Genomic DNA, 20677 nt, shown 5'->3' on the forward strand with positions numbered 1-20677 from the left:
GAACATGCTTTTTATCTTATAACGTTTAAAAAAAATACAAGCTCCTCTCTGACCCATTTCAAGGTAGATTTAACTGTTGCAGATCGTAAAATGATTCTGGTTTTACATGATTTTTACCGTTTTATGTCAATGTCTAAAACATGGGACTTTGTTTTGTAACAGTAATATAATTTAATACAAACAGATGAGCAAGACCTACTGCAAATCAAAGCTCCTTTCAGTCACAGTCATACTGTGGTGCACAGAAATTGGCTGGTTGCAAGAATATAAAGAATTGAGACTTGCCAGCCCTTATTAAGTGAGCCTCACTTGTTCCCGGTCAAGCTTACAGCCAGAGAGTTGAGTGGCTATTACATATTCTACTTTTTACAGAGGGGAAATAGGCAAGGCCATCACCTGCTCCTTGCCCCTCTCCCTGCCAGACTCATTTCTTGATAAACAATGATGAACGTTACACCTGAGGGCATGTCCAAGTCTGAGATTGTCCTGTGCAGTCTTCTGCTCAGTGACACTGGAACAGCTGAAATTAAGAAAATGGTGTATTTGGTTGAACAATTGAATGTATTTTTCTTAAGAAGAGGTGCACACCAAATCAAGCCTTCTCCATATTTTGATCACCTCAAAGATCTGACCAAGCAGCACTATTTCTTTCATGAAAAGAATAAGTTAAAGTTTATTTATTAGTGTCGCAAGTAAGGTTACATTAACACTGCAATGAAGTTACTGTGAAAGTCTCCTTGTCGCCACAATAGTGGATCTGAGTTACATGGTTAGCCATCATTAAACTTTGCAATTAGCCATCCAACATTTCCCTTAAAATCAATTTGTTTTATGACCTATTGCAGGTTATTCCATCCTGCAGTCGATAATGGAAAAAGCAGGACAGAATGGCTGGCAGGTCAGCGCTATCTGTATTGAGAATTTCAATGATGCTAGCTACAGACGCCTTTTAGAAGACCTGGAACGAAAACAGGAAAAGAGATTTGTCGTAGACTGTGAAGTGGAGAGACTCCACAACATCATGGAGCAGGTAACGCTCAGATGAGTATCAGTAATACCTTCCTCATCTAAAGCTAATCATTTCATGAATATTTATTGCAAAAAAACCAGCACTCGGAAAACTAATCACGCCTCACGAACATTAAAGTTCTTGTTGGTAAAGCATTCTTTTGAGATTGCAATAGGACTTCAACATCAAAATCAAAGGCAGAATAAGATTAGAATTGATCAATCTATTCTGAGGATACTGTGGAATTGTACAGAAGAATGCATGTTCATATTTTGAAAAATGAAAAGGTCACTAGGTATCTACAGAAGCAGAAGGAATCGAGTTGTGACGTTATCTTTCTGTCTGCTGGAAGTCCATCTGTGAATATCAATTGCCACCTCATTAAATTTAAGGTGCCTATCACATTCAAAATGTTTAAGCAACTTTGCTTCACCAGGCAATGTGTGCATTGTTTTGAAATCACTCTGCTTGTTATTATTAGACAAGTATTGATATTTAACCCAGCTTGACAAGCTGCTGGCATGCATCAATCAGTGGGATTCACTAAAAATTGGTACAAATAAATCTAACGGTATTGCAAACGGTCTGACTATAACACCGAGAGTGCATTTTATTTGCAGACATATTAGACTGGAGCTTGACATGTCAAAACATTCAGGCCTTTGGGTATTATATACACAGCTAATTCCTGCTGCAATGCTGCAGATTGGTGATTTAGTAACAAGAGCTTTCTGTAATTAAACAAAAGAGTTTCCTTTAGCCATGAAATTTATCTTTAAGACAATGACAGATCTCAGATTTTTGACCTGCTGATTTTTTGCATCAAGTTAATAAAAACTATGGGATAATTTTGACTTTGAGTTAAAAAAAGACAGGTGATTATGATTCAGCCCACCCGTTATACAGAGGGAGATTTCAGGAGAAAATTCCAGAACGTGCGTTCTAGGCTGCTTAAGTGATGACTGCCAAATGGCGAGGGAGGAGCTGAGTGGGAAAAATACAATAAACCAAAATCAGAGGGATTAAGAGTTTCAAGATCGGGAATGAATATAGAACCTGAGGAGATGATAGAGGTAGAAAGGGATTTAGTGAGAAGGTTAGGAATTTACATTTGAAGTATTGGGAGGATCAGGAGTTAATTTCAGTCAGAGATAGCATATCATAGAATCCCTGCAGTGCTGAATGAGGCCATTCGGCCCATCAAGTCTGCACCAACTCTCTGACAGTTCACCTTACCCAGGCTCTATCCCTGTAATGCCACTAATTCTCCTAACCTACACACCTTGGGACACTAACGGGCAATTTAGCACAGCTAATCCACTTAACTTGCACATTGTTTGACTGTGGGAGGAAACTGGAGTATCCAGAGGAAAGCTACACAGACACAGGGAGAACTTGCAAACTCCACACAGACATTTACCCAAGGCTGGAATTGAATCCAGGAAACAGCTGTTTCAATGGACTTGGTATGAGACATTAACCTTTGGATGACTTAAAATTTGCTGAGAATGGTGGACAAGAGGCCAGCCAGGGGAGCATGGGAATTGTCGAGTCTGCTGGTTTGATAAGATGTTGAGATTGTGAAAAGTCAAGCTTCAGCCCGACACAATGTCCAGAGAGGAATACAGAGTCACTGGCAAATTTGTAATAAGGACCAAAAACAATAGATTTTCTCTTCCCAATATTTAACTGAAGATCATGCAAGACTGGATGTTGGACCTGTCTGACAACACAAGTCATGGTAATGGGTGGACTCAAAAGAGCTGGTAAAAAGGAAGAGTTGGGTTTTGTTGGTTTACTTCTGCCTGTGAATGTTGACCTAAAGGTGCACTGTGTAAATGAGGAAGAGGAAAGAGCTAAGGATAGATCCTAGTGGAAATCTATTTCTAACAGTGTGAACAGTAAGAAGAGAATACATTACAGGATAGGCAATTGTGAAACCAAGTGAGAGCACGCCCATTGGCAGTGGAATGGATGCATTGGAGTTGGATGGTGTGGTGCAGTTGACAATGTCAAAGCCTGCAGAATGATCAAAGATGAAGGGAGGGTAAGACTAGACAATTCCCAATTCTTATTCCTTTCCCTCTGTCCCTAATAATACACCCATTATTTTCCTTGAAATTATTTTACTCCATATCTACCTATATCGTATCCCACTGACTTTCCCCACTCAGATATTTCAGTTGCACTTCCTGTTGAGACAGTTTTTTAACACAGCTTTTGTTAGGAATCCATATATATCACCATGACATGGAATAAAATCCTTCAAATTGCTTGTCTTGCTAGTAAAATGCCATTGCTCTATGAACATATACAAAAATGAGACCTTAAACACCACACCATTACTATACTATCCCTTCTTCTTCGATTGATTTCAAAAGTATGTTTTCTTAATCTACTGTGTCAATTAATTTTTACTGATTCACAAACTTCTACTTTTACTTACTCTACATTTTTTTTTAAATTGAGTAAGCATACATATCTGTTATTCCAATAGTTTTACTGTTCATACTGCTAACTTTGCTACTGATTGCTAGACTTACAGCTATGTTATACAATACTACATTTTACCTGAAACAAAGAGTGATCCTCATTACAATTAATGAGATTAAAACCATTAAGTGAGTGCTTTTGATTAGGAATGACCACCTACAGCATTAGGTAATGATAGCTATCATCCTTTGCTGTATGGGGTGATGATGATTATTAACATTAAGAATTTGAGCCTATTAGACTTTCATGTGGGAGGTTGAAAGCATATACGTTTCATCTATATTATTATACTGGTATTGGGAAGTGCTCAAAAGCAATGCTGCTTGTACACTGAAATGTGTGAAACACTAACAGGCTGATTTCAGAACATTAGTGGTCACCATACAACCTGGGGCGGCTTCTACTAAAGTAGATCTGCAATATAAAGAGGGCACAACGGGAATGGGGCCGCATTAGACAGGCGCACACAATCGAGAACTAGGCAAATTATGTCAGCTGACCTCCATGCTTGAGTTTGTAGTCCATGCTCCCATTGAGCGAGGCCTAAGAGGAGATCGGGGGTCTCAGAGAGAAGGAGCAGGTCAGAAGTCTCAGAGGGAACATCAGATGTTAATCAGAAGAGTGGGTGCAGTATGCTCAGTGACAGATAATTGCCTGGCTGGGCCTAGTAAACCCAACAGATAAGTGAAGAGACACTCTGCCATAACAACAGCAACTTCTACTTGACTAACACCATCATTGGGGCAGCACGGTGGCACAGCGGTTAACACTGCTGCCTCACAGCACCAGGAACCCTGATTCAATTCCCAGCTTGGGTGCATGTCTGTGCGGAGGCTGCACGTTCTCCCCATGTTTGCGTGGGTTTCCTCTCACAATCTGAAAGGTGTGCTGGTTAGGTGTATTGGCCATGCTAAATTCTCCCTCAGTGTACCTGAACAGGTGCCGCAGTGTGGCAACTAAGGGATTTTCACAGTAACTTCATTGCAGTGTTAATGTAAGCCTACTTGTGACTAATAAAATAAACTAACAAAATAATAAAACTTTAATGTGATGAAATATCTCACAGCACTTCACGGGAGCATTATGAAACAAAGTATGACTTAGGGCTTGGTCGGATTTTAAGGAGGGAAGTAAGATAGAGAAGCAGAAAGTGTAGAGAGGGAATTCCAGAATTTGGGGCCAAGAAAATTGGATGTGGGGCTACAGAAATCGGATGTAGTGCGGGTTATGACACAGGCATCAGAGTTTAGGATGACCTTATGTTTGCTAAGGGTAGAATCTGGGAGATCAGCAGTGAAATAGTAAAGTCATAACAAAGACATGAATGATGACTTCAACAACAGGTAAGCTAAGACAGGGAAAATATCAGACGATGTTCCTGAGGCAAGTAGTCTGAGTCATAGAGTCATAGATATTTACTGCATGGAAACAGGCCCTTCGGCCCAACTTGTCCATGCCGCTCCTTTTTTTAAAGCTAGTCCCAATTGTCCGCATTTGGCCCATATCCCTCTATACCCATCTGACCAATGTAACTATCTAAATGCTTTTTAAAAGGTAAAATTGTACCCACCTCTACTACTACCTCTGGCAGCTTGTTCCAGGCACTCACCATCCTCTGTGTGGAAAAAATTGCCCCTCTGGACACTTTTGTATTTCTCACCTTAAACCTGTACCCTTTAGTTTTAGACTCTCCTAACTTTGGGAAAAGATATTGACTATCTAGCTGGTCTGTGCCCCTCATTATTTTATAGACCTTTGTAAGATCATCCCTCAGTCTTCTACGCTCTAGAGAAAAAAGTCCCAGTCTATCCAGCCTCTCTTTATAACTCAAACCATCAAGTCCCGGTAGCATCCTAGTAAATCTTTTCTGCGCTCTTTCTAGTTTAATAATATCCTTTCTATTATAGGGTGACCAGAACTGTACATAGTATTCCAAGTGTGGCCGTACCAATGTCCTGTACCACTTCAACAAGATATCCCAAAACCAAACATGCTGAATGCCTTCTTCACCACTCTGTCTACCTGTGACTCCACTTCCAAGGAGCTATGAACATGTACCCCTAGATCTCTTTATTTTGTAATTCTCCCCAACGCCCTACCATTAACTGAGTAAGTCCTTCCTTGGTTCAGTCTGCCAAAATGCATTACCTCGCATTGTCTAAATTAAACTCCATCTGCCATTCATCAGCCCACTAGCCCAATTGATCAAGATCCCGTTGCAATCCGAGATCACTTTCTTCACTGTCCACTGTGCCACTAATCCTGGTGTCATCTGCAAGCTTCCTAACCACATCTCCTATATTCTCATCCAAATCATTAACATAAATGACAAATAACAGTGGACCCAGCACTGATCCCTGAGGCACGCCACTGGTCACAGGCCCCAGTTTGAAAAACAACCCTCTACAACCATCCTTTGGCTGAGGGTTGGCCTTAATTTGAGGTTGGATGCTCATCTCAGGATCAAATGTGACACCAAGCTTGTGAATGGATTGGCTTGATCTCAGAGATGGAGTTGGCAGCTTGAGAACAAAGAAAGGTTTGGGATCCAAATACAATGGTGTCAGTTATCCCCATATGGATATATGGAGGAAATTTATATGGAGGAAATTTCTGCTGATCCAGTGCTGGATATCAGATAAGCAGTCTGATAATTTAGTGGTAGTGGAGGAGTCGAGTGAGAGGGTGGTGAGGCAGAGGGTCCATGCAAAAAGAAATGCTATGCCTTCCGATGTCACCAAGGTGCAGAATGTAGTTGAGAAATAAGAGATGGCCAAGGAAGATCTTTGTGGGACACGTGAGGTAACGGCTGTGAGGGCAGGAAGGTAAGTCGATGGAAATCATTCGCTCACAATAATAAGATAAGTATGGAAGAAATTGAGAGCAGCCTCGTCCAGCTGGACAGCAGTGGAGAGCACAGTGGCTAGCACTGCTACCTCACAGCGTCAGGGACCCAGGATCAATTCCAGCCTTGGCTTATGTCTGTGTGGAGTTTGCACATTCACCCCGTGTCTGCGTGGGTTTCCTCTGGGTGCTTCAGTTTCCTCCCACAGTCCAAAGATGTGCAGGTTAGGTGGATTGGCCAGACTAAGTTCCCCCTTAGTGTTCCATAAATATGTTGTAAATATTCCATAAATATGTTGTAAATACACTATTAAGGGCAGAAGTCTGAGTAGTGTTGAGGAGCAGAAGGATCTTGGGGTCCGGGTCCACAGGACTCTTAAATCGGCCTCGCAGGTGGAGGAGGTGGTCAAGAAGGCGTATGGTGTACTGGCCTTCATTAATCGAGGGATTGAGTTTAGGAGTCGGGAGGTAATGCTGGAACTTTATAAGACCCTTGTCAGGCCTCATTTGGAGTATTGTGCGCAGTTCTGGTCGCCTCACTATAGGAAAGATGTAGAAGCTATTGAAAGGGTGCAGAGGAGATTTACAAGGATGTTGCCTGGACTGGGAGGCATGCCTTATGCAGTTAGGTTGAGGGAGCTGGGACTCTTTTCCCTGGAGAGACGAAGGTTGAGAGGCGACCTGATAGAAGTTTACAAAATGTTGAGAGGAATAGATAGGGTGGACTCTCAGAGGCTATTTCCCCGGTTTGAAATGGTCGCTACGAGAGGACACAGATTTAAGGTGCGGGGAGGGAGGTTCAGAAGTGATGTTAGGGGTAAGTTTTTCACTCAGAGGGTGGTGAGTGAATGGAATCGGCTGCCGTCAGTGGTGGTGGAGGCGAACTCGCTGGGGTCTTTTAAAAGACTTCTGGATGAGTATATGGGGTTTAATGAGATTGAGGGTTATAGATAGGTCTGTAGGTTGGTAGGTGATGTGGTCGGCGCAACTTGTGGGCCGAAGGGCCTGTTTGTGCTGTAGTGTTCTATGTTCTATGTTCTATGTTCTATATGTGGGATTGTGCGGATAGGGCCTCGGTAAGATGCTGTGTCAGAGTTGGTGCAGATTCGATGGGCTGAATGACCTCCTTCTGCACTGGAGGAATTCTATGAGAGATGTTAGAGAGGGATGATGTGGTCAGTTGTGTCAAAGGATGCGGGCGGGTTGAGAAGGATGAGAAGGGAAAGTTTACCATTGTCATAGCTACATGGAATGTCACTCAGCAATGTGGCAGGGGCAGAATCCTGATTGGTTCTCATCCTGGTCCCAGCAGTGCTCTCCTGAGTTTATCTGTCAGCTTTGCTAAGGTAGGGAAACCTGCCTGCTAATGATCACATTTTAGATGAGGGAGTAACAATGAGGCTTGCATCCTCATTATAATATTTAAAGTGCCAACATGCCTCCTTGGAGCAGGCTGGTCACCATCCTACCATCCCAACTACCATTAAAACACCTCCCAACCCCTGTCTATTCTCTGAAATTCCATCCCCACTGCCACAAACTGTTTTGAACATGGGTTAAATTGAATGGATTAGCTTGAAAGCATTTAGGGGACAATAGGCCCACTAACAACAAGCAGTGCCTACAGACCAGGTATATGCAAGAGGAGGGTGTGACTCTGCAATCTGGCAGGGAGTCATTAGGAGGCATGGAGTGGGCAAGTGTAACAGTAACGGCCTACTAATGAAGACCTGTGCAGCACATGACCTCCTCATCACCAACACAACCTTCCGTCTGCCTATCCGTAACAAGACCTCCTTGGATACACCCCCCCTCTAAGCATTGGCATCTTATCGACTATGTCATTGTCAGGAGAAAAGACCAGGCAGGATGTTAGAGTAACCAAGGCCATGTGTGGTGCTGACTGCTGGACAGATCACAGGCTCATCGTCTCCAAAATGAGGCTCTGCAACAGACCCAAGAGGCAACCACAAGGAAGCAAGGTTATGAAAAGAATCAATGCGGCCAAGCTAAAGAACCCCAACATCGCTTCAGCACTGGCTGAAGACTTAGAAATCAAGCTTGCTGATCTACACCTCGCAGGCAGCGCTGAGGACAACTGGGAATGCTTCAGGGATGTTGTCCATACATCTGCGCTGAAGACGCTCGGGCCCTCCACCCACAAGCAGCATGATTGATGAGAATGGAGGAGATACAGGCTCTACTTGTTGAAAAGCATCATCTTCATTGGGCCTGTCAGAATGCCCCATCTTCAGCTACCAAGAAAAATGCTTTTACCAGTGCTCGCAGGACAGTTCAGAATAAACTGTAAAATGCAGGATAAAGAACAAAGAACAACACAGCACGGGAAACAGGCCCTTCGGCCCAACGAGCCCGCGCCACCATTTCAACATTGTGAGTCCCCTCTTCCACCCATGACCCTTGTCTACGCAGGATGCCTGGCTGAGCGCCAAGGCAGATGAAATACAGGGATACGCTGACAGAAACGACGTGAAATGGTTCTATGAAACCCTCAACACTCTCTACGGACCTCAATCTCTCGGGAGGTCCCCCCTCCTGAGTACAGATGGTACAACTCTCATTACAGAGAAGGCTCAGATCCTGCAGAGTTGGGCTGAACACTTTGAAGCTGTCCTCAACCAACCATATTTATTAACAATGAGGCAATAGACAGGATTCCCCAGGTTGATATCAACAGCGCCATGGATGATCCACCGGTAGTAGCCAAAATCACGAAAGCTGTCAGCCAACTATCCAGTGGCAAAGCCCCAGGGGCAGATGCCACACTCGCACAGATCTATAAAGCTGCTGGTCCTGCACTTATCGAGAAGCTCAGCGACTTGTTCCAGTCCTTTTGAAGCAAGGATCCATTCCTCAGGAACTTAAAGATGCTTCCATCGTACACCTCTACAAGAGGAAGGGCAATCGGCAAGTATGTGACAACTACCGAGGAATCTCACTGCTCTCCTTCACAGGAAAAACCCTCGCAAGAGTCTTACTAAATTGTCTGGTCACTCATCTGGAGCTGGGCCTGCTTCCAGAGTCACAGTGTGGCTTCCGCAAAGGTCATGGGACTACTGACATGATTTTTGCTGCGCGCCAACTTCAGGAGAAGTGTCAGGAGCAGAATCGCGAGCTCTACACAACCTTTGTTGACCTCGCGAACGCCTTCGATACTGTAAGCCAGCAAGGCCTGTGGAGGATCATGTCAAAGTTCGGCTGCCCCCCCAAGTTCATTCAGATGGTACACCAGTTCCATGATGGCCAGAGTACTGGATGGTGGAGAATCCTCTGAGGCATTCTCAGTCACCAATGGCGTCAAACAGGGCTGTGTGCTCGCACCCATGATGTTTATTGCCATGCTGAATGATGCCTTCCAGGACAGTGTTTCTGGAATCAGCCTCAAGTACAGAGTGGATGGAAAGCTCTTCAATCTGAGGAGACTTCAAGCTATTACCAAAGTGAAAGAGTCTGTTCTAAGAGATTTCCTCTTTGCCGATGACTGCGCCCTGTATGCTGGCTCAGAGCCAGAGATGCAAGTCAGTATGGACAAATTTTTCAAGGCTTGTGACAACTTTGGACTCACCATCAACATTAAAAAGACCGAAGTCATGCACCAGCCTGCTCCTTGTGCACCGTACACAGAACTCATAATCACAATCAAAGGGCAGAAACTACAGGCAGTGAACCAGTTCACTTATCTTGGCATTACCCTCTCCCAAGCAGTGACTATTGATACAGAAGTTAACTGCAGAATAGCAAAGGCAAGTTCTGCTTTTGGTAGACTGCGGTCCACTATATGGGAATGTCGAGGAATCAGCCCAGCAACAAAACTGAAGGTGTACCGCGCCATGGTACTCACTACCCTCCTGTATGCCTGTGAAACGTGGACTGTGCATCGAAGGCATGCAAGACAGCTCAATCATTTCCACATGACTTGTCTTCGCCGAATATTACACATCCAATGGCAAGACAAAGTACCAGACACTGAAGTTCTCTCTAGAGCAAGTCTACCATCAGTCCACACACTGCTGATGGGAGCACAGACCCAGTGGACAGGTCATGTCATCCATATGTCAGATGAGCACATACCCAAGCAGCTCCTTTTTGGGGAACTCTCTGCTAGAAGACGCTCGCATGGAGGACAGAAGAAACGTTTCAAAGACACACTCAAGGCCTCCCTGAAGTCGCTTGACATTGACACGACCACCTGGAAAACGATGGCACAAAACCGTCCTACCTGGCACTGCCTCATCCACAAAGGCTGTCAAGCTCACGAAACAAGGTGTATTGCTGAAGCACAACTTAAGCACGAGCTGCACAAGTCCAGGGCCACCAGTGCAACAACTACAATGTCTACACAAGTCTGTCCAATATGGGCCAGGACATTCCGTGCACAAATTGGCCTGATCGGTCATCTTCAGACAAACCGCAACCAGCCTCAAAATGACTAATGGTGCCGAGGTCCTCATCAATGATGATGATGGACGAACAACAACATGTCTCGTAAAATCAGTGTAAAACTGCTGAAAATTGGCTATTCTGCATTTGTAGATGGGAGGTGGACATGACTGAAAAAAAAACAACTTAAATATAAGATAAGCAAAGGAAGCATGTAACTAATGTTCCCATAAACTAAAGAACCACCAGTGCAGAATCCATTAGGATTTTTTTTAACGTGCCTTGATAAATTGGATTTTGGACGCTTGTGACCAAATTGCTAAACGGATATAAAAATGAGAGAGGGAGTGAGTAAATCAGCTCCTTGTCTTTTGGAGCCGCTCCAAACATGAAGCTCGCCAGTGAGATAGCAAATTCTGCTGAATGAAAACATTTTCTGTTTATTGCAAATTCATGAAAGCCGATTGAGCATCTGCCGATCACGGGACGCATTTTAATTCTGCGTTTCTCCAGGACCTCACTGCACAAGCGGGCATGCTTTCCAATTGTCTGCAGCTAATAGCTTGTTTGCCACTGCAGTGGTTAAAGGAATTAAAGAGCAATGCACAAAAAAAGATGATATCATTCAGAGGATTAGGCTGTATTGCCAGAGTTGATAGGAGGCTTCCTCTCACTGGATTCATTGTCCCTTTTGAGAATAGACATCCTGGAAATCGGACACAGATGTGTTTTCATGTGCCTGTCAGCACTGATTAGATCCCTCATGCTGAGAACTTTATTTCCGAGTTTAACCAAACCTAGTCTATGGTTCTACTTTGCTTGGCGTGAGGATAGATTTTGACTTTGCCCAATAGCATAGAATGGGTGATAGTGAATCAATGATACATTTAACATCCCCCTCAGTTCTAGTTCCACTAGCTTTAGTTTCCATTAGAAAAGATAATGGGAGTGATGTAAAATGGATTGCCGATTCACTCGGAACCTATTTTGTGCTATTGACATTGAACAATTTCACCCACAGTAATCCTCCTTTAGATGAAGCAAAGGATGCTATAAAGCAGAAACAAGGTAACTCATAATTAGAGCACTGATAGTGATTTATAGCCAATAATATGCTAGAGGCCAAACTGATATTTACTACACACCGACTATAACAATTTTATTTATTTAGTGAATGCCAAGTCCCTAAGCCAAACAATTTCTTCCAGTCCTGCTGTGTTGAGTGAGGATAGGCTTCTGTTGAGTCTGTGGTTTGGACACTCTTCTATGATAGTTTGCTCTCCTCCACAGGCATGCAGAGGCCTGGCACTAATGCCCCATCTCTGGAGATTTACCAAGCAGGGGCGTTGCCAGTTCTGAACCTGTTGAGGGTATTCACTTTTCCCTTGGAAGTTTGAAAGCAGACAGCTGTTGGGTTGAGTCTGAGACCAGGTATTTGTTTGTTGTGCCCAAGATTCCCATTCAATTAAGCAGGAAGACAAGCATGAGAAGAAGGGAAAAGATTCATTAGAGGGGTCTGTGACGTGATCTGATGAGTACTGCAGGGACATACTGGTGGAATTGGTGATAGGAAAGGAAGGTGAAGGTTAGAGGGAGCAAGAAAGCCCAAACGGTGAGAGGGTGAGGATTCACAAAGACAGATAAAGAGGTGCTAAGGGTAATTGGAAGGGATATGAGAGCAGATTCTGGGGTTTAGATCTACAGTCACAGGGATGGGCTCCTCAGGAAGCTAGGGGACAAGGATGTTCACCTGCATGGGACAGAGGGTGAGTGAGCAGCTGAAAGCTAAATGGGAAGGCCAAATGTTATACACTTTTGGGGGGGGGGGCGGGGCGTTGTTGGTGAGGTGCAATGGTTGTTCTGAGGGAGTGTGAGAGTCATGGAGGGGGCAAAGGCATTTGACTGTGTCTCGAAGGTAGTTACCACCATAGCTGCTTGCAACTGTGCAGAGCCTCATGTTGGAGATCTCGAGACGCTGCCTGGTAGTTGGTCCAGTGGAGCTGGGCAGAGATGCAGGTCAGCTCAACGGGACAACTGAAGGAAAAGCCCAACCTGTCATTCTGACAATGCTAGGGCACTGAAACAGATAAGCCTGTGAAGGTTTCTTGCACTGTGGCTCGCAAGGTCTCTGACAAATACTTGACCCTCACTGCACGTGCATGATTCCAGGGACATAAACCCACCCTGAGGTGCCCTTCTGAAGATAGGTGGGTGTGGGGGATCGGGTGGGGTTGGAGGAATAAAGATTACAGATTGTAAATAAATCAGATTCGCCATCATTAAAATGCAAGTGTACTCTACCTGCCGCAGCCTGCTGTTATGCCTCTTGCCTTGGCGGGTATCCTCTGAAGACCCGAGGTTTGGAGGACCCCAGCTATGGGGCAGCTGCTCTCTCTGCACTCAGAGGAAGAAGCTGAATGGGTCACAGGCAAGGGGCGTTCCAAATGGCTGGATACCCCCAGAGAGTCCAGAATGGAGGTCCCAGAGGTATTCAAGAAGTGCCCCTTCTCCATTTGGGTGCTGTAGGGTCCCTGTCTCACTTCTTGATGGGAAGAGGCACCGGAGGACAGTTGAGGTGCTCCATCCCCCTATCACATTGTCACTGCCTAGCCACCCATGGTCACAGTGATGAAGTGCAGGCCTGACCATACCAACTTTAATGAGCAGCCTCAACTGCCCAGTGAAGCAGTTGAGGCCACCTCATTGAATGTTTTTAAGGCAAGGATAGATAGATTTTTGAACAGTTAAGGAATAAAGTGTTATGGTGAGTGGGCGGGTAAGTGGAGCTGAGTCCACGAAAAGATCAGCCATGATCTTATTGAATGGTGGAGCAGGCTCGAGGGGCCAGATGGCCTACTCCTGCTCCTAGTTCTTATGACTTGTGGGAGGACTCCTGGTCCCTGCCCTCACTACAGGACTTAGACCAGGAATAGAAAATTCCACTCTTGGAATCAAAATCCAGATTGACACTACAGAGGTGTTCTAACCCTCCAGTTACATACCAACTCACCCATTCCTTGACCCCTATGGTATCTCTTTCTTTCCCTTGTCACCCCCAACCTCCCCCAGGTCCTTCCAGGCCTCCACGCCCATGCCACCTTTTCATTCCTCACCTCCCCATCCAATTTAATCTCAGTACGGACTATCAACGCTGCAACCATCCAGATGCAGTGGGAAGACCCACTGACAGCTGCACGCCATGTTTCAGGGTCTGCAGTCAGTGTAGGGCTCCATCTTCTGATCTTGTCAGATTGCCCCAGGCCGTCTTTGAGTAAGGCGCAACTTGTACGTGTCATGTCGATTCAAATGTTCTGGACCTGCATGAAATTGTGCTGGTGGCACGGATGATTGCATGGTAAGCATGACGTGGAGGGAGGGGATGTTCCAATCAGGCCTTCATCTGTACCTTATTAACAGGATGGAAAGCAGTTTTGCGCCACCCTCTGGCATGAATGATGACCTGCCATGATGGCAAGAGAACATACTCTTGCCATCATTTCATAGCAACAAAAAACTGATTTTGCAGCTCCCACAGTATTATCCCTATTCAGCCCACCTAAAGTACGTTTCCAATCAAGAAGGCCGATCTGAAGAACTCTCCCATACAGGACTGCAACGGAAATTCTGTCTGGAAGGATTCCAAAGATCGATAGATTTTTGAACAGTAAAAGAATTAAGGATTATGGTGAGTCCACGAAAAGATCAGCCATGATCTTATTGAATGGTGGAGCAGGCTCGAGGGGCCAGATGGCCTACTCCTGCTCCTAGTTCTTATGTTCTTATGATTTGTGGGGCAGGGAACACTCCTGGTACCTGCCCTCACCACAGACTTGGATCAGGAATAGAAAATTCCACCCTTGAAATCAAAATCCAGATTGACACTACAGAGGTGTTGAATCAAGGCCTCATCTACCCTTTTAGATGGAGGTAACAGATCCAGGGGCCCTACCCAAAGAACAGCAGAGAAGTGCTCCCATTGTCCTGGTGAACATTTATCCCCCAATCAAAAACAGATAATCTGGTTATTTATTAAATTGTGGTTTGTAGGAACTTCTTAGGCACAAGAGGCTGTTGTGTTTCCTATATTTACATCAGTGATCACATTTCAAAATACTACATTCTCTATGAGAGGACTGAGGTCATAAAGCCTACTTTATAGATGTAATTCTAGTGTAACAAGACACTTCATTAGCATTGGTAGACTAACGCAGGTGCTTCCACTATCATTCAGGTGGCCCCTCCGTATAGCTGAGAACGGGATAGAAATGATAATCCGGAACTGTGGACCTCTGACACAAAGTGAGGCTTCCTGAACCAAGATGATTGTCACTGAGATGTTGTGCTGTTGGTTCACTGACTTAAAGCACATTGTTGTTGGGAGTCATATCATTCTAAACGTGCATTTGGATTGTCCAGTCCACAGCATTTGATTTTCATCTATTTTCTTCACAAGTTTAATAATGACAAAAAACATCCAGAATAGATTTTTCCTCCTAATCGTTTTTAAAATTGTAATTTTCCCCGTTACAAGCTGGAAAAAAAACAGCTGAATCCAGTTGAATCAGGCTTCACTACCCATCATCAGATCTATTCATTTGTGAAAAAATTGCCTGTGCCCAGAGGGTCAAAAATGATCAAAAGGATGGTTGTCATATTCGGATGATGAATGTACTAACCTGTACCACTCCTTCTGAAGAAATAGTGACAGCTTTATATGTGAAATAATATCACAAATAATTTGTATTTCCTTTTTTTTAACTCAAATTTCCCCTACTGGGTATGCTTTACATGCATGAGAAGGTAATCAGAAAGGAACATCATCCTTTCTTTGTCTCTCTCCCTGCCTCTCATTCCCTTCCCATACAAGCGAGGTGCATAAAATGGCAGTGAAATATTCATGGATGCAGCGGCAAAGAAGGGATCAATATAACCATAAAATGGTAGCAGAGTACAATTAACAAAGCATTGCAGAATAGAAGGAGTGACATTTACAATCAGCAAGAGTGATACAGATTGCAAACCCATTGAAACATTTGGAGCTGCGTTCATTTTCAAAGCTTACTAATGTCAAAATGGGTCATGTTTTTATTCAGAAATGAGAGGTGAATGACACTCAGAAGGTCCGCAATTAATCTGACTGATGTGGCATTAATGGGACACACAATTCTCATCGGATTAATAGCATTGTGTGTTTCATTCTGCAAAGAGCAGAGGCCGAAAGGATAAAGTTAGACCTCACAAACCTTACTGGAAGAATAAAATAAACATTCTTTAGAGATATCACTTTGGTCAGAAATGTGCTGGTTAGCAGCCTGAGAGATGATTCATTTGGTTAGAGGAGCAATAGAATGCCGCGAGCCAAGGCGTTACGCTGATGTGGGGGGCTTGAGGCCCTAAACAGATTGAAAAGAGGACTGACATTTTTAATCATTCCCGGCAGGGAAACCAGACACTGTGTTCTAAGGTAAACAATGCCCTCTGGAGTTGGTTACTTCAGCTTGTTAATACATTTTGGGCCCACAGGAAGCTCAGTTAGGGTCCACTCCTGCTTATGGTGGACACAGGAACAGCTCGACCCAAGAGGCATGTAATCCCCGGGGTAGGTTAGAAAAACCTGATATGGACCCCAATTGCTGCCAAGATGAGGAGGGAAAACAGAAGAATCACCTATACCTCCCAACCTAGGTCATGATATCAGATGTTGAGCTAATAGGGCAGAAAACCAACCAAAAGTTCCACACCAATGGCAATCTTATTACAATAAAGTTTTCTAATTAAGCCACAACCATACATTAACAGTTTACCTGTGTTTCTTCATGTTGACTATTAATGTTGTGATTCTTTTTTCTCTTTCTCTTTTGATCAGATTGTAAGTGTTGGGAAACACGTCAGAGGCTACCATTATGTCCTAGCCAACTTGGTGAGCACTATATTGTTATTTACCTCTTCAACAACACCCATCATCTGGTTACATTTTCATTATTCGTTTCCTAAATTTTTCTTTTGGATTTCCCTCTTATGGATTGGAGGGTGGGCTGATTTGAATGGATGGAGGATGCCGTGGAGTGAATGACATGGCTTTGACAAGAATAAACTGTTTATTGTGCAACTTAAGGTGAATAAGTGTGAGATCATAAATGTTGCAAGGTAAAATAAGGAAAGAGAGATATATTTAGTGGAACAAACAGAAAGGTATAGAGGAACAAAGAGAATGAAAGATTCAAATACAGAAGTATGAGTGCAGCTAGACAAAACCATACATACAACAGTTTTCTTTTTGATTTTTAAATTGACAATGAGGCAAAGAAAAATGAAGAAACAAAAATTTGAACAAAACATTAGTTAGGTCACATTTACAACATTCTGTATAATTTTGGGCACCCCATTTTAGAGATAAAGATAGAAGTGCAGCATCGTGGCACAGTGGTTAGCATTGATGTTTCACAGCACAGGGACCCAGGCTCAATTCCCACTTAGGTCTGTGTGGAGTTTGTACATTCTCCCCGTGTCTGCATGGGTTTCCTCTGGCTGCTCCGGTTTCCTCCCACAGTCCAAAAATTAGGTTGGTAAATCACCTCTAAGTGTCCCAAGTTGTGTAGGCAAGAGGGTTTAGCAGGATAAATATGTGGAGCTTAGGGGATAGGGTCTGGATAAGATGCTGTGTCAAAGGGTTGGTGATGGACCAAATGGCCTCTTTCTGAACTGTCTGGATTCTATGATTCTGTGAAAGAGAATGCCAATCACCATGATGATGCCAGGATTGGAAAGTATAATTGTGATTATTAACATGTCGAGACAATTTCCTTTGGAACAAAGATGAAATTTAATCAAGATTTCTAAGATAAAGTTAGTATGAAAATACTAGTTTTTTTGTTGGGTAGTCAGCGATGAGGATTCATCAATTTAAACTTCCTGCTAAAAGTAATGGGAGAGGTTAGAAGAAATTTATTTCCATGGAGGATATAGGAACATAGAGTGTGTTGCTACAAATAATGGTTGAACAAAGAATATTGCATCTTCTAAGGCAACATATGTTAAATATTTAAAGAAGAAAATTCAAGTTCATGGCAATAGGATTAGCTTTAGATTGTTTGAACAAAGAGTCAGTACTGATACGACAGATCAAGTGGCCTCCATTATACTGAACCATAAATGTTCTACTACTTTATTTACATGTTTGAACTGATCGCTCAGTAGCTTTATATAGTGATTACATGGGCCGAACATACCAGTAAGACTTCAAATTCAACCCTTTTACTGATTTAGCTGACTTTGGCCAGAATGGAAATGGGCACCTTCAGGTCCATTGCTATCCAGCAGATCCCAGCTGTAAGTGTACATTCAGCTGATGACACAATTAGACTATAAAGCTGTGAGAATTGCTTTGGTCACAAAACTGAGAACATTTAAGAGACGTGCATTGTGTGGTGGAAAAGAATTAATATTGGAAAGTCATCAGAAGAGTTATAAATTTCAAACTTGGGGAGGCAATGGCATAGTAGTATTCTCACTACACTATTAATCCAGAAACTCAGTTAATGTTCTGGGGATCTGGGTTCAAATCCTGACACTACACATGGTGGAATTTGAATTCGATTAAAAACAAAATCTGGAATTAAGAATCTGCTGATGACCATGAAGCCATTGTCGATTGTTGGAAAAACCCATCTGGTTCACTGACGTTCTTTAGGGAAGGAAATCTACCATCCTTACCCGGTCTAGCCTACATGTGACTCCAGGGCCACAGCAAAATGGTTGACTCTCAACTGCCCTCCAAGAGTAAGGAGGGATGGGCAATAAATGCTGGCCAGCCAGTGATGGCCATGTCCCACAAATGAATTTAAAAAAATACAGACAGGTCAGAATGGAGTTTACGGTCATAATTTGATTAGTCCAGACTGACAAAATGAATGATATAAACATCTTATTGAAATATTCATAGACTAGTGGGCCTCATGTCATAATCAGACCTTAACTGCATGGTGATTCCTAATGTGGTTGCAGGGATTCAAGGATATACCCCTGGATAGATTTATGCATGGAGGAGCGAATGTAACGGGATTCCAAATAGTGGATTACAGCAGACCCGTTGTTACTAAATTTATGCAACGCTGGAAGAAGCTGGATCAGAGAGAGTTTCCTGGGACAGATAATGCTCAATTGAAGGTACAGTTATGAAATCTTATAAGACAGTGGTGAATTGACTCACTTATAGCCTGGAAATAATGCTGCATTAACATTTAACATTTTCATATCATTTCGCTCTATCCTATTTATCTTAAATGGATTAAAGTTCACTAAAACAGTTTGAACTGATGTCTTGGGTGTACATTAAATATTTGTCCACTACTACTGGCAGAAGTCATTTTTTGACAGTAAGCATTTGTTAAATTGTTCAGCATACTTTCAGTAGAAAAAGAGGTTAAAATAGATGAATAGTGTAAAATATTGGAACTGCTCGTGATACTGCACTGTCAACAGCCTGTGAGCCTATTGCATCGAAAGAAGTTAGAAAGAAATCTGTTTGTGGTTATCTTCTTGATCAGACAATTTGATTACAGAGTTGGACAGGACATTAAAATGGAGACAGGAATTGTGATTCCTCCATGTCTGCTATTTCCAATGCTGGTGGTACAAACTTCTGCTGCTTGTTAATTTAAATTATTATGGCGCAGAGCGAATGTGCTGTGGACTGACTGCACGCCTGAGCACTGGATGCAAAATCATGAGAAGACAGCAAGGCTCCAGTATCTAAAACCAGCTGCATCTTTGCCTGAGAGGAGGCTCCATTAGTGCTTCATTGGAGTCCTTGGTACAGGGAATGGAGAGGAGGAGAAATGTCATCCATCCTCAAGGGTCAGGAGGGTTTCCAGACACATTTTCAAAGACAGGGGCTTCAGTCGATGTCAATGCAAGGAATCCAGCCCCAAGGTCCTTGATGTAGTGAAGCAAAGTAGCCAAGGTCAGTGAATGCACATTCAATATCCTTACAAACAGACCTCTGGCCTGACCCATTTCTCAGTGCACTGCAGCCCTGTCTCTAGCCTACCTCTATCAGTCTCAGCTCATACTCAACATTCACGGCTTCCCCTCACCCTCGTACACTGCTGCAGACCTCAGTCCCAAATCCCTCAGATTGCACAAACTGCTAGCTTTCAATGGGATAGCCACATCATCCAAACACATTGCACCACACCCATTGAAACGCTTACTTCTCTCTTACAGGACAAGGTGGCACACAGTTGGAAGGAGCAACCCCTACCTGAAAGAGGACAGGCATGGCTGCCTGTCCCTACACCAACAGGGAACAGAGAAAGCAGCAACTGTTATTTGTTCAGTCAAGGCCGATGTACGTTCAACAGGGAGGTGGAAACAGTTGAGGATGCTGATGTCCTCATACCTAATCTTCCTTCTCTTTCCATCATTTCTTTGATTTGCAAGCAGAAGATGGTGTGAGCGTGCACATTTTGTTCACCCCCACCAGCTCTGTCACACCAGCCGTTCACCATAACTCTTCAGCTTCCTCCTTTCACTTTAGTGCATTGGTAGGCCTGCCAGAAAGCCTGCAATGCCAAGGAGTATGAAGAAGTCTGACAGAAACTTGGCTGAAAGCACAGAGCCCATCCTGTTCAGAATCAAAATGGTGGCCAGCTTCATGAGCACACTTGTTGATCAAATCAGGATGCAGCATCTGACAGTCAATGTCTCGGCTTTCATTGCAGCAGAAGCCATCCAATCAAATGTCAGGCTGAACTCGTGGCAGTTCAAGGAGCTACCATGCAAAAACACTCTGCTCCCGCACTGGCTCAGGGGGCCGTCCCGCACTGGCTCAGGGGGCCGTCCCGCACTGGCTCAGGGGGCCGTCCCGCACTGGCTCAGGGGGCCGTCCCGCACTGGCTCAGGGGGCCGTCCCGCACTGGCTCAGGGGGC

The 20677-nt window shown here is 43.8% G+C and overlaps 1 protein-coding gene across 7 annotated transcripts in view; it reads left to right on the plus strand.

The window, feature by feature from the left end:
* Positions 1–20677, plus strand: part of LOC145349012 (glutamate receptor 4) — a 262985-nt gene that overhangs the window by 80727 nt on the left and 161581 nt on the right. For all 7 annotated transcript variants that reach the window (XM_080197219.1, XM_080197220.1, XM_080197225.1 and 4 more), the window contains exons 4-6: positions 846–1030; positions 16614–16667; positions 18752–18913. In XM_080197219.1, coding sequence (XP_080053345.1) covers positions 846–1030; positions 16614–16667; positions 18752–18913 — 401 coding nt within the window. The remainder of the gene's footprint in view (positions 1–845; positions 1031–16613; positions 16668–18751; positions 18914–20677) is intronic.

The sequence above is a fragment of the Carcharhinus amblyrhynchos genome, chromosome 10 (assembly GCF_965287045.1).
Source record: "Carcharhinus amblyrhynchos chromosome 10, sCarAmb.v2.hapA, whole genome shotgun sequence".
Classification (NCBI taxonomy): Eukaryota; Metazoa; Chordata; class Chondrichthyes; order Carcharhiniformes; family Carcharhinidae; genus Carcharhinus; species Carcharhinus amblyrhynchos.